Below are 14,965 nucleotides of genomic sequence, written 5' to 3'. Positions count from 1 at the left end.
AACATAAATTTGAATCGTTGACATTTTGTGGTGACAAAACACTTGTATGTACTAGTTCCAAAAAATATATATATTTCTAGCTTGGGTCCTCTACTAGTTGTTGATTTGTTATTATTTGTCAATTGTACTGTATGTGCATATGCAGGAGCTTGTCCATCTGGCTCCTTCTCCTTACTGGGCTTCTGTTGCCAGAGACATCCGCTAAGCAGGTCAACTCGTAATTAAGTGTAGCTCTTGATTGTTATTCATTCAGCTGACTATTAAGGATCTGCCTCACCTTCTTTAGACATTGGGATGTGGCTGCCCTTTGACCTAGTTACCTGTGGAATTCCACGGTAATTGAATTGGGCACTTGAAATAAATTATTGTCCGCAACATTGATTTGATTGAGATGCATCTACTTGTTGTACAGTACTTTCAATATGTAGGTGTACCCGACTTAATTTAACAGATCCATGCACACATTTTTGTCCTTCATGGGACACATGCAACTATTTCAAAGTCTGCCATTGAAGCTATGAGGAACTGTGCCATGTGATGAACATGTCACGCGCTGATTCCGTCTATTTTTGTTTCTCTAATTACATGTTCTGCCTCCACAGGAGCAAAAGGATCAAAGTTATTCTACAGTGAAGACATCCGCCACACGGATCAGTGTCAACAACCTCAAAGCCGGCACCACTTATGTCTTCCTGATTCGCCCCTTCACGACACCGGCGCCCTCCTCATCACTGTCCTCCTCCCCTCTGTCGTCCTCTGCCTCCTCGTCATCCTCCTCCGCTTATCCCTCCTCCTCCTCCTCTTCTTCCTCATCGTCATCCTCCCCTTCTCCCATTGACTACGGCGCCTACAGCGCTCCCCTGGAACTGCAGACACTGGGAGAGTGTGAGTAGCCTTTTAACACCTCATCGGCCTTGTCCTGTTCTCTTTCTCCACGCTCGTACCTCTCAGCCGAGCACCTCCAGGCGGTGACTTAAGATGGGGGGGGGGGGGGGGGGGGGGTATGCGGGCACACAGCCAGCCTAAACAATGCGCCGTGCTGCTCGAGTTAGAGAGAGTCAGCATTGTGACAGTGTTTGCGATAATGTGTGAAGATTCGACATTTTATCGGTGAGCTGTGAAACAGTTTGTCTTTGATAACACCTCAGAGTGTAGTTTTGACTCTGTGTGTGTGCGTTATGCCTCCGACTTCTAATGGGAACAACCATTTTTATATTCAGCTATGGGATTTTTAGTGCTGTGCAGCTTCACATTATACGCAGGGGCAAATTTACCTAAAAGCTGCTGCGCGCAGCCAGCATCTCCTACGTGCGGTCAAAAGACCAAATCTGGCATGGCTCATTTGTTCTTTTATTTTGGGCCAAACAGAATATTACACAAAAAGCAGTTGACCTTTTTGTGTTTCGCAAGAGAGGTCTTAGTTTCACACTAACTTTATGGATGATGCCTATTCTTGCCGCGGGCGAGCTGAGAAGTGTCAAACAAGTGATGACCTCAGAAAGTTTTCAAGGCAGCCAGACTCTAACATCCTTGTAACTACACGAGAAATGGAGCCAAGCAACAACATCCCAAAATATAAACACTATTTGACAATGCCACATATTATGTTTTCAAGTTTGCTGGAGATAAGACATGGGGGAAGAGTATGAGTATGTGTGTGTTTATGTATTTATTGTTTGTGTGGTGTTTTATACAGAACTTTCATTAACCTTTTTTTTTTTTAGCTACATTGGACAGACATAAAAAAAATATATGAGACTGCAATTCAGAGAAGATTAAAATGACCATTTTGGCAAAAGTTTATTTCTAATGAGACCCTTTGTCATTTTAATCAAATAAATGGAAAAAAAACAAAAATAAATTTTCAAAAAAAATCTCGTTATTTTTTTTTACCATGTGCCACCATTTTAAAATGTTCAAAAATTGTGAAATTTCAGTTAAATGTATAGCAATTTTCTAATGTTATACATTTCACTCGCCGTCAGTGGTTGTAGTTTGCTCACAGCCATAAAATTATCATGACTTGATTAAGAGCAGTTTGTAGTTATTACTGGTAACTCAAGCAGCCTGATAGATTTTAAATTAATTTATCAAAAGACAGTATAAATAATGTTGTAAAAAAAATATTTAGTGAACAATGAACAAAAATAGTGAAAAACAGTCACTATTGGACCTCCACATTGTGTTAGTCCAAAACTTATTTGTCCCCATTTTTGTGTTTTAATTAAATTACATTAAAATAAACTAAAAGCCTAGCTCCTAAAACTAAACTAGATCATGCCGGTTCATGTGTAACCAGCGGGGATCGAACCCACACCATGAGCAGGTCTCTGGTGTATGAGCGCAATGTGCTTCCATTGAGCCGCTGTCACAAATCAGGACACTATTTGAAGAATTATTTACACCCCTTCATGATTGCCTCATGAGTCCTCATTCCTCAAGTTAGCCAATCTAATCACCAGCTAATTAGAGGCAGAGGAGGAAGGGCCATGACATCACAATCCTCACGTATTACTGAACGGTATTTATCAGGTGGCATTTAGAAATGGGTATATGCAATGCTGTCTGAAAAACATACTGACTGGTTGTCGTAGTAACCGTTAATTGTTAATGTATGTCAAAACCTGAGTACATAATATTAATTATTTGATTAAAATTCCAAACTTTTGCCAAAGAGGGACAGGCTAATGACCATCTTGCTATTCAATTTCAGGTGTGCTATGTTCTGTTAATACATAGTGGCCAAATTTCGTACGGATCTGTGAGGTTGGTGTTGAGGGGTATCATTCAAATTTTCCATAAAGTACTACTAAGTACATTTTGGCAGTAATATTCCGTAATTTTTAAATATGTGTATTAATGTTTGCAAAAATAAAAAAAATTCGGGCACATTGAGGGCCCTAAAAAGGTGATTCATTTGTCGTAAAACCACTTGACACTCAGGCCTTAACTTAGCATGTTGTCCCTAATGTTTCTGTTTAATATGCTAAAGTGTGCTAGTCATATGTTTTATTTCATTATTTTTTTTAGTGGTGTCAAAATGTGTGTGTTAATTTTGAGTTAAAGTTCCTTTAACGCCACAAATATTTAAAACGCCCGATTATTAAAGAATTTCACAAATTACTTCCTGTTAAAGATTTTATAACTCTTAATTTGAAAAGAAAAATGCACTATGTCACCAAACGTCTTACAAATGCAATTATGCCATCTAGTGGCAGGAAAATGACCAACACAAATCAATATAACACTCGTTTTTTTACAATACAGTACATCTTTTTAATTTTAACTCGGTGTTGTGAATTATTATGAAATTACTGTCTAAATGACTAAAAATGCAGCCGTATTTCTCTTAAACATTTTTTTCCAGTTTTATATTATGAAAACAGAATAAAAAATATTGTACATTTTATTTAGAACAGACATACAATTTGTGAATAATTGTGAGTTAACTATTGACATCATGCGTTTAATTACAATTAAAAAATGTAATCACATGTCACCTCTATTTTTTTTTTTTCTCTTTTCATCAACTATCTATTTCAATTGCTTTTGCAGTGGCGCTGGCATCCAGCGAACAGAGTCCTGTGGTGATCATCGCTGTCGTGTCAGTGGCGGCGCTCGTCATGCTGCTGTCGATGGGAGTCGGACTGCACATCTGGAGGAGGTAAAGCGCTTTAAAAAGAGACGCACGCGCACACGCAATTATTAATTCTGGATACACAGCACATCCCTGTGTTCTATTCTTCTGAAATGTCACACAAACCTGCGTTTGACATCAACAAACAATGGCCCATCGACTCAGTGTGTGTGTAATCCAGATTACACTAATCCAAAAATAAAAGGATTCCTTCTATTGAAGCATCTGCAAATAGCACATTGAAAATTGCGCGATGGATTTTAGATTCAGAACATATGTATTTGCCGGAATATGAGCAGATATATGAAAAGAGGTGCAGCACTCACAGAAATATTTAAACCTAGTTGAAGATTTATGTAATTTTTTTTACATGACAAATTCCCATTTACTTTATTCTTTAGATATTTTTAACACAAACCTACCAAAATAAACCTTATATGATACATATTAATTTGTCTAATAAAGCCTATTTATTAGAAATGCATACTCCTCGGTTTATGTATTTAGTATCAATAACTTGTAATTATTCAAAATTAATAAGTGAGTATTTATTTAAAATGCATAAAGTGAATGCAGACATCACAAAAACGTAAAAATAATAATGAACTCTTTGACCACCAAAAACGTTTAATAACGATTTGTAAAATCACAACGTATGCCGCCATAAACATTAAATGACATCAACTACGTTTTTGTTTGTTTGTTTTGTTTTTGTTTTTTGTTTTTTTTTGTTTTTTAAATCAATATGGCTGTGCAGCATCTAAGTGCAGCGCTGCCTGGTCAATGGGGTGTGGAATCAAAAACACCCACTAACTATGGCCAGCAGATGGGAGCATTGTATCTCTTTTTCAATGGGCTGCCGGTGGAAGAAATTACAATGAAACATGACGGAATCTGATGAAATTTGATTAAATGGAACGTTTCCAAGGATGACGTGAAGGATCGGTCTTTGTCACATTAAATCTAATTCATAGTGTCACTAAACAAAAAATATTAGTGTCAACGTCACTGTTGTGGAGAAAATATATCTTTTCAGAAAAAGATTGTTTTCTCCTCATCTTTTCAATTTTCAACTCAACTCAAGTTTATTTATATAGCGCTTTCAAACAGCTTGAACTGTCACAAAGTTCAATGTCACTCAAATTACCTATTTTGAAATAGTGATACTGATTCCTAAAGAACGAAATAAGGTAGAAACATACTTTTCTTTTCTTTTTTTTTCCCTAATGAAAGAATGGAATGCAATCTTTCATTTGGTACCCACACTGCACAGTATATGTAGTAAAGCACACAATAATGTATTTTGCCTTGAAAGATGAGTTAATATGCTCAAAATCGTGTAGCACTGGCATTGTTTTTTTTTGTTTTTTTTTGTTTTTTGTTTTTTTGATAACGTGGCAGTAAAAGTTTAAAAAAAAGTAATTATACTTTATTAATCCTAAATATATTAATCTGAGTATTATGCATTTCAAATAGATAAGATTTATTTTACTAATGAATATGTATCATATGAGGTTTATTTGGCAGGTTTGTGTGAAAACTATCTTGAAAAAAAAGTAAATGGAAATTTATGTGAGAAAATTACATCAATCTTAAATATTTCTGTGAGAGAGGAGTCACAGAAAGGGTTTGCCATCAATACCGTACATCCATTTTACAAATACTCAGTCAGTAAATGTAATGTTTTATTCATCTTGTGTGTCATCAGTATGAGCATACTGTTATCCCTTCTAATAAGCAGTGCAGTTCTACTAATGAAGAGTAGATTTTTATTCGATCAAATCTGACTTTTGGTGATAAGGTTTAATTAATAGCTCTTTGACAGTGTCGGTCAAAAGCGGTCTTATCCTTTGGCAGTATATTTGATAGACCTTTTTCCATTCGATAGTGCCCATGGAACTGATGGTGGCCAGTGAGAGTAGGCAGCTGTCAGATATTACCATCGGGGAAAAAAATATATTGATAGCAGCAGACCGATTCGAGACAAATGTGAAGCCACGATGATGGGGTCAACCGGGTGTTGAAATGGGCTGTTGTCAGTCGCAACACCCGGCAAACTGTTGTCGTCGATCTCTCTCTCTCTCTCTCTCTCTCTCTCTCTCTCTCTCTCTCTCTCTGTCTCGCTCTCTGTCTCTCTCGCACACACAAAGGAATTCATGGGATGGGCATGATAGACGTGTTTGAAACCCATGCAGAGCATCACATGAATGCTTGAGCGCCAATGTAGAAATCGACAAAATAGATGACAATCTGCCATATATACAGGTGGTTGCAGAATATTCACAGCACACATCACGCTTTATTGAATAATAATGCTTATCTTTCCCCCCATTCCTTTTTCCTCATCACTGCATTGCATTGAACGGGGTTCGCCATTGTTCATCGCCGCAGCCACCATTATCTTGCTCCTTCTGTTTTGTGTGAAGACAAGGAAGTGGAATGGCTTGATGCCTCAATTATCAGGCTCTTGTGTTTGCAAAGGCAGCCAGCTTCAAGGCACGGCTGGAGGGTCTCATGTACTGATCTGCCTGCTGACTCGCAAACATGCAAATGAGACGCGATGCTCGCACAAAGGCTTGGACACAAGGCGATGATGATGATGATGATGATGATGATGATGTTGCATCACCAAGCTACGATACAGGCAAAACCTGACGCATTTCTGATCTTTAACTCATTCACTACCAAAAATGTACTTATACGAAGAAGGTTCTAAACCTGTAAGCGAGAAGTTTTAAGAATAGTTTCTATGAGTAGAATATAAGATGGCTGTAAAGCCGAGTCTTGCTTGATCGTTTTGTTCAATAGTTGTATTTTACAGGAGAGCAATTGTATTCAAGGACCAGAGAAAACTAATAGAACATTTTTTTGGACCTAAATATACTTTGCATTTGAGGATTTTACATTCATTCCAAAAGCAAATATCGGTTACAAGCGTTGAAGTAAGAAAAAGCAAAAATGTGATTAATCGCGATTAATCGCAATTAATTGCATAAAATTGGGCAATTAAACGTATTTGCAAATATGTTCAAAAATATTTTCCGGTAAAAAAAATTTTTTACATTGGCAGCTCCACACTTCTGTACATTCCTGTACGCACTAAAATGAGATGCTACCTCCTTGTTGTTGCCCTGCCTTGATATCCTGTGCATTTATACCGGCATTTTCCAATGATTTTGATGTATCAGTCATTGATGGGGAAGCTATTTTTATGAGATGAGTAACATATACTTATATAATAGTAATGCCCCTTCTTCGCTTGCTTTAAAGTTTTACATCCTGAGAAGTAAATACATTATCGGTTAACAAGTTTGGTTCCAGCTGAAGTGATCAATCAATTTGGTGGTTTTTGCAATTTCAGCATTCACCTGTGATTAACTTGTGACTAGCCTAGCATGTAGTTTGCATCAGTTATCTGGGATAATCAGTTTACCATGTTGATTTTGCTGTACAATAATTTACCATACACTATATTGAGCACATATCACAATGGTAAATGAGAAACATATGGTCCGATGGACAAGACAGGAAGAAGTACTACTTTTTGAAAGTTGTTTTTTTTTTTTCTCTGGCAATCCATCTTGGCTCACAAATGCATCACTCAAACGCGCACACACACATCCACGCTACTGCCTGACGACGTTTGATAGAGGCAAAGTTTGAGGGCATTGACCGAACATTCTCCAGGAAGATCAGCCTTGACTGGTCAGTGAAAGGGATGGCTTACCCTTCAGTGGTCACACCGCAGCGTATGAGTGAGATTGAGTGGGTGGATGTCTGCAAGGTCAAGGTATCAGGAGATACCAGGAGAAAAGAAGAAGTGTGGCTTGTTGTCATCTGTGGCTTATACAGAGTTGGACAAAAATGAGATTTTTGTGACACTTTTGTTTTAGCCGCGTTTCATTTCTGCTCATGCACATTTGTCGTAGCGCTCTTGTAGCTATTTAGCATATTCTCGTCACTGTAAGCTCCTGACTGTTTCTGATTGGTCGGGCATAGAAACAGGCAACATATGACTATGATATGATGTAAAAGCCAGTTTGTCTGGTTCTTATCTACTCCCTACATAGTTTTGAAGACCCCAAACGGTTTGGGATTGTTTGCTAAAAACGATCTCATCTAATATTAAATGAAACTGTTTTATTAAAGTAGGCATATGCGATTGTTTTTTCACACGCTAAAACGGTTCATAGTTTGTCGTTAGTAAACTATATCTGACATTCTTTTGTCAAAGGATAAAGAATTATAGTACATTAAATAACTATTTTGGTACGTTACCATGAGGACTGGGCAGTGCTAGCGCATGTGGCTAAGTATGCTAGCACATGTGGCTAAGTATGTGGCTACTCAGTGTTAGCAAGTAAACAGATTTATCTTCTTTCTTGCAATCAACCTTCTGAAAGAGATGCCCAACAAATCTACCAATTTTTTTTTTTTTTCTTTGATTTATGGGGATGTCCACACTGCAAATTAACGGTGCCACCGCTAGCTAGCTTGAGCAATTTAAACAGTTGCAGTATGTAAAGTAGACAAATTGAGGTGTCACAGTTGGTCAAAATTCAAACTCAGACACATTTTCAGAAATAGGCAAATACTTGAAAAACCCAACTACTTTTGTTACTTTTCAAAATGCTAATGTCCAGTATATTTCAATGAGAGGCAATGAAATAGCAAGTGAACAGGTTCTATTGTGAATTATTTCTAATTACCCGCTTCACAATGATCTTCTCGAACTATCAACCTTCAGCCTACTTTATTTCGGTTTCAGTTTCCTGTCATTGATGCATCCGAGTATTTATTTATCTTAGTTTGAAATGCATTTGCCTGGGCTGAGATAATGGCGACAGAGTTGGCAAAGTAATTCAGTGACTTGGCAACCATATTTATCTACTATTCATGTGGGAGCATAGATCTTTTTTTTTTTTTTTTTTTTCAAAATAAGATAAATAGATGTCATCAAAATAAGGATCCATGATTATTATTTTTTCCTGCCAGCAGTGACAATATTTGAATATTAAACGGAATTAATGAGTCCAAATGCTTTGCTTTGCCAGCTTTTCACAGTACTGAAAAGAGCCCCTCCCCTACCCCACCCCCTTGTTTCTTCCCAGCAGTGTCTGCTCAAGCTCCTCCAATGTAACTCCTGCTAGCGTGGTGCTGCTCTCGACATCCTTCTCCACTCTTCCTCCTCCTCCTCCTCTTCTCTCTCCTCTTCCTCCCTTCACACAGCTGATGCCCAGGTACACTTGGCATGCATTCCCCACTCCCCCCACCCTCTAAATCTTCCTTTTGAGTTCCCTGCAGTCCTCCTGCCATTGCATTTATCCCTTAGTGGTTTCTTTTCTTTCTTTTGCTTTCCTCATACAAATAAAATGCTAATAAGCTAAAGAAGTATCTTCTTTTTTTTTTCTCGCTCTTTTCGTCAAGCTGTTTGGCCCAGTTCCTTTTATAACCTCGGATCGGTGGCCCAGCATGTTATGAAATGCACTTAAAAAAAAGCGACTGTTAGTTTTTGAATTAATATCCAAAAAGAAACCGCTACTTTTTTTTTTCTTAATCACATTTGACGTTTCCAAAAGAATTGATGGAAAAGGATTCAAGCTATGCGACTTAACCCCGCTGTGACGACGCCCCCTCTTCCGTATTTCCTTCCTCCTTTAGTAGCTCAGTTGTCTTGTTTCCTCACATTGCCTATCTTTTGACTTTTCTGTCAAGATCTATGCAAATTAGCACAACATTCAGCATGACAACTTTCCGGGCTTTGAGGTTTTATATTCAGGTCATGTCAATCTATTGAAGGTACTGTTGAAAGGATTTGTTTTTGGCCTGTCAGGGATGTTTCTGGGCGGAGACTAGAGCTGTTGAAATTAATCAATTAAGTAGGATGTAATCGATTATCAAATTTGATTTCAGCATATCAACAGGAATTGTTCACTGATTTCTGTAGTCCTTCATGATAGATTATGTTAAATCATTAAAGGCTTTTGTATTTGAATCTGATTAGTTGATTAATCGATTGAGTAAGCGATAGATTACTCGATTCTAAAAAATATTTGATAGTGACAATGCTAGCGGAAATTCAACGTTTACCATCCAGCCAAGCCACGGAGGCAAGTTACAAGTACTATCTATGAGTAGTATCAGTGGCATATGCAAATTTGGCTGTACGGTACCCCCGCTCCTGATTGGTGGACTTGTTTCATGCTTATTCCTGGTTGGCTGCTGTCCGTTTTGAATGTTGTTTACAAATAGCAATGGGAAATCTGCAGGACAGTACCTTTTTTGTTTTAATTCATGTATTTATTTATTTTCACATGAATATGGATTAGCATTCTTATAATTATTAGTCGTGTTGTATACGAATGGGTCGTAATTCAGTGAGTTGTTTGAATCATAATTTGCGGACTCAAATCGGATGTTGTGACGTCACCGGAACCGCGAGTTGGCGTATCTTCAAAAGAATCTTAATTGTGAGCCAGGTTCTAACTGTGTATATGCTTTTCTCCAGTGACTGTGTAACACATAGACTCCAAAACCTGGACGTCATCCCTGAAAAATGGAAACTCTTACCCCGGGTTTACACCGGATGCGGTTGCGGTGCGGTTGCGGTGCGGTCCGGCGACGCAAGCAATTAGATTCCATTCATTCGAATGGTGCAGTTTACACCGCTTGCGGGTGCGTTGCGTGTCGACTGCGGAAGGCCTGCGGCGTGCCGCAAGGATAGACCTATTTTCTATTTTTGCCGGACGCCGCAGCGGTAGGCCTCCGGCAAATGGCAAGCTAGCACAAAACACATCGAGCGGGACAGGAAGACCGAGGCAGTTTCAAAATAAATTTCCGGTTACCTTTCAGAATAAAACACTCGCCAGCTCCCATTTCGCAAGTTTTTCAGCAAAACGTGACGTGGGCGTCGCCGGGCCATGTGCTCATTCACGGTTTAGACACCAGCGAACATGGACGAGGAGAGGTTTATATTGGAGGTGGAAAACCACAAAATAATATATGACACGGCACATCCTTTTTATAAGGACTGTAATGTATTGTGAGTTTGATGTTCGCGATTGCTTGTTGTGCCCGTCTCGCTTGCCGTACTGAGCGGCAGCCGGACGGGAAAGACAGAAATAAAGAGTGGACCCGCACTGACCCGACTCTCGTTATTAATATACTTTACAAGGACAACCAAAAAAAGGATGCTGCATGGAATCTCATAGCAGAAGAAGAAGAAAAGGTTAAATCAAAAGAAGTCCACCTCTCTTTCTGCTTCTCTGTTGAGCACAGACTTTCTGTATGTTTGTCGTTGTGAAATGCCACATGATCGCGCGCGCGCGGTCCCGCGAGACACGTTGGGAAGTGGGCGGCGACGGAGCTGCCGGACCGCAGCTGTGCGGAGCCGGTGTGGATTGACAAAAAAATTGACCCGTCCGGAGCACGCAGTCAAGACGCACCGCACCGCAACCGCACCGCAACCGCATCCGGTGAAAACCCGGGGTTAGAGCTCCCTTTTTTTTTTTGGTTGTATTTTCAGTTCCAGGAGCCGTAATGGACAAGTGTCCCGATACATTTGTCAATCTGGTTTTTCCTCACTGACGTCTCCCCTCGCCATGTCCCCACTACGTTCCCTTGCCTCTAACCCGCCTCCGTCTCTCTGATCTTGTTTTTCTTGGCTCCATTATGCCCTCCATCCTCATTTCTGTCCCGTTCCGCCTTTAGTGTGCTCCCTTGTCTATCAATTCTTGTCTGGCCTCCTATGTGTGGTAGCTTGTGCCCCGAGGATCTTTGTTGCATGTGTCTGCTGGTGTGTTTTGACAGACAGGGCCTTGACCTTGTCTCAGACCCCGCTGTTACACAGGCTGAGGGATGTGTCAGCCTCATCCTCGATCACGTCTCCCCACGAGAACACTCACACAGGGACGCAAAAAGACCCCCAAAAAAAGGGAACATTGACATCTCTTAAAAATGCACTCACATGCAACCTTTTTTTGTGCCACGGAGCAGTTTCACATGGAGTATTTTGATAAACAGGCGTCGAAACAAATCAACTGTTAATAAAACTGCAACTTGATTTTCTTTACGGAACTGGTCCCATCTTGGAGGTAGTGACTTCCAAAGTGTATTACTTATTTCCAATCTGCTAATTTTTATTTTGGTCACTTTCATTGCAAAATCCTCCAAAATGTCTTTTAATGCAACATGCTTGGTTTCCATGTGGTTATTTTAAATAGGACGTGTCTCTTAACTCATTTGCTATGTTCTATTTTAAATAGTACCATGCTCCCAAAGACATATTTACACTTTTTTTTTTTTTTTTTTTTATGCTAGAGCATACAGAAGGCTTTGATGCAGCCTCTGAACTGAAGAGAATGCTTGAAGCAATGGTAGTTATTACAAAAACGGCCAGCAGGTGGCAGCAGTGTATAAGAGATCAACCAGGACCATGTTGCAGCAAGCTCTTTTTGTCAGTGTTTTCACCATGAATATGAATAATGATGAAACTTAGCTATATTCTAATGCTAATTGCTGCAAAATTGAAACAGATAGAAATATACTTTTTTTTTTTCCCTGATGAAAGAAGAGACTCTAATCTTTGTTTTGTTCGGTTCCATGTTTTATAGCAATAGAACCCAATATTCTGTGGGCCCGGCAAAATCAGTAAAAATCCAGTAGAACAGCCGTGAGCGAAGTGGGTTGCTTCAGTGAAAATGGCTGCGAGTGAATGAGTTAACTTCCTGGAAGTTGTTGGCTCGTCTTCTGTTTCAAGAAAAAAAAATACATAAATACAAGTCATGTGTTCTTTACTATTTTTTAGTAGCTTTTACGTTTTAAAAAGAGTATTCAGTGCCTGAGATAAGAGGTTTGTTCACAGAATAGTTTGTGCCTGTATTGCCATTTGAAGAGACAACAATAACCTCCCAGAGTTGCTGTTTGGAGGCAGACTGCCGTCCACCCTCTTCGATCTTGCTTTTCAGGGTGCCCCATAGGTTCTCAATAGGGTCGAGGTCAAGAAATAATGCTGCCACACCATTATTATTTCTCCTGTTATAAATCTAGCAGCGCAGGCTTCAATGGTATCGAAGTTTTTTGGGGCCAAGTACAAACGCTTCTCCTTGTGATATTGTTTTGAGGTGGCTAAAACACCGCTTGACATATGACTGCAAGCCTTGAGAGGATCTCGCATCAAGAGGTTCTTGCCACTTCAGACACACCAGCAGCTGTTAAAAAGACACTAATGAGCGACTTTTCAACAGCTGCTCTCTAAATATAATGCATTTGCCCGACAGAACAGACAAGAGAATCAATATATATTAGGGGTGTCAGGCGATTAAAATTTTTAGTCGTAGTTAATCGCATGACTTCAATAGTTAACTTCTGATTAATCGCAACTTTTATTTCTGTTCTTCATAAACAAGAAAATATTACTCTAACTCTATACTCTAACAAAAACAGAAAAAAATGTTAAACTAATCGAAATATGGCTGCATCTTTTAGTCATTGATACTCCAATTTCATAATTCATAAAATTGATTCATAAAATTAAAAAAAAAAAGTGTGATATTAATTTGTGTTGGTCATTTTTCTGCCACTAGATGGCATGATTGCATTTTTTAAGATATTGGTGACAGTTCAGGGAATTTTTCTTTTCATAATAATAGCAATCTAATCTTTAAGTAACTTCTGCACATTTTTTAAAATTGCAAAAATACAAATTGACCCCAGTGTCCACAAATATATACATTATTAATAAATGCATTACTGCTAAATTCTGATTCTGAAATGTCTCTGCTGCGTTGCGAGTGGACTTGTTACCAAGTAAGAGGTGGTCATTAATCGTGCGCTGAAAAAAATTAGTGGCATTAAAGGAAATGTAAATTAACTCAAAATTAATGCACTCATTTTGACACCTCTAATATATATATATATATATATAAAAAACTCCCCAGGAAAACTCAAATTTTATTAAATTTAATCTCATATGCATAATTTCAAACACTATGAACAGTATCATGCTGATATTATACGACTTGACTTGTTATTCCAAAGACACACATGCAGTATAGTAGGCACAGGAATGACATCATCAATGTTTTAAGTCTACCCTTTGTTGTGTACCTGCAGAAATGCAGTAATAAACATAATGGAACATCTAAAAGTCAGCTAAAGTTGCTTGCATATAAATGCATATAAATGTACAATGGCTTTATATTAACGCATATACAAAAAATTAATGGGATAACTAGTTTTGAGATCAGACGTTAGTATAAAAAAAATTGACTACTTTTTCATTTTATTTTAAAAATGTAACACAAATGCTTGCAAATCTCACAAGAAACAAGAAATCAACGCATAATTTGCCGTTGCATGCCAAATCTGGCCCCCCCGATCTTGATTTTGACACCTGTTCCTTAGAGGCTATACTTTCATTTTTATTTTTTTCCACTTTTATTGAAGAAAATGCTAGCTAGTAAACATGAAATGATGGAAAGCATTTTAAGGGACAATCCTTTTTATTCTCAAGGATACTCCTGATAACAACTCCGCAGGGTCTGTTTAATTTTTACCCTCCAATGATTTATGTTCCCTTTCCACTTTGTTGTTCCATGAAATGTGCTTACCTGACACAATTATGATCCCTGTCAATGCAAGGAATGATTGCATCTATAAACTAGTGTTGATCTGTTATATAAACCCCAAACTCCGAGTGCTATAAAATGCGTGACTTTGTTTTGTGTAAAGCATTTTTTTAAATATATTGTTGTCAGCATTTTGTTAGTGAGAAGTCTGTTCGATCTTTTTTTTTTTTTTTTTCTTGATTTGCTTTCTAGTATTTGACTAATCCAAGAAAACATGCAGACCAGCCAAAATGTCTGCTCGTCACTTCTTAAGCTGGTCCTTTCAGTTTGTGTGTGTGTGTATGTGAGAGACAAATTTCCCTCGAAGCCAAAGAGGCCAAGCAGCCAGTCACAATATGTAAAGTTTGCTTTTGTTTTGACCCCCTATGGCGACGAGGGAGTTGTGTGAAATGCGTATCCTTGAGTATGTGTTCAACAATAGCGTATCTCTTCCAGTCCAATCAGTTTTGTGTGTCTGACAAAATTTCCACTCATTCAGCCTCAGATCCATCTCTTGCAAATCAGTGCCATTGCATCAATGGGGGGGCCTTCTGTATTACTCTTCTGCAGCTTCCATCACCGCGCTCGACGCTCTCATCTTTGCTTTCCCTCATCTCACAGTTATTGCGCATTCCGTGTAAACGACTGCGTGGCAAGATAAACAGCGTCTGGTGCTTGTTTGTGTCTCCCGACCGGGATGGGACGCTCTCTGATGTCTGTC

General features: G+C 38.7%; 1 protein-coding gene across 3 annotated transcripts in view; it reads left to right on the top strand.

Annotated features, from left to right (window-relative positions):
• epha10 (EPH receptor A10) overlaps nt 1-14,965 on the top strand; it is a 187,626-nt gene that overhangs the window by 145,877 nt on the left and 26,784 nt on the right. Inside the window, exons 7-9 of one of the 3 annotated variants that reach the window (XM_077506454.1) lie at nt 603-885; nt 3,556-3,664; nt 8,752-8,877. In XM_077506454.1, the coding sequence (XP_077362580.1) occupies nt 603-885; nt 3,556-3,664; nt 8,752-8,877 (518 nt within the window). Of the gene's footprint in view, nt 1-602; nt 886-3,555; nt 3,665-8,748; nt 8,878-14,965 lie in introns of all 3 variants that reach the window. The other 2 variants (XM_077506453.1, XM_077506455.1) reach the window with 2 other exon arrangements.

The sequence above is a fragment of the Festucalex cinctus genome, chromosome 19 (genome assembly GCF_051991245.1).
Source record: "Festucalex cinctus isolate MCC-2025b chromosome 19, RoL_Fcin_1.0, whole genome shotgun sequence".
Lineage (NCBI taxonomy): Eukaryota > Metazoa > Chordata > Actinopteri > Syngnathiformes > Syngnathidae > Festucalex > Festucalex cinctus.
The sequence above is the reverse complement of the archived record's forward strand: the minus strand, read 5'-3'. Positions and strand labels throughout refer to the sequence as shown.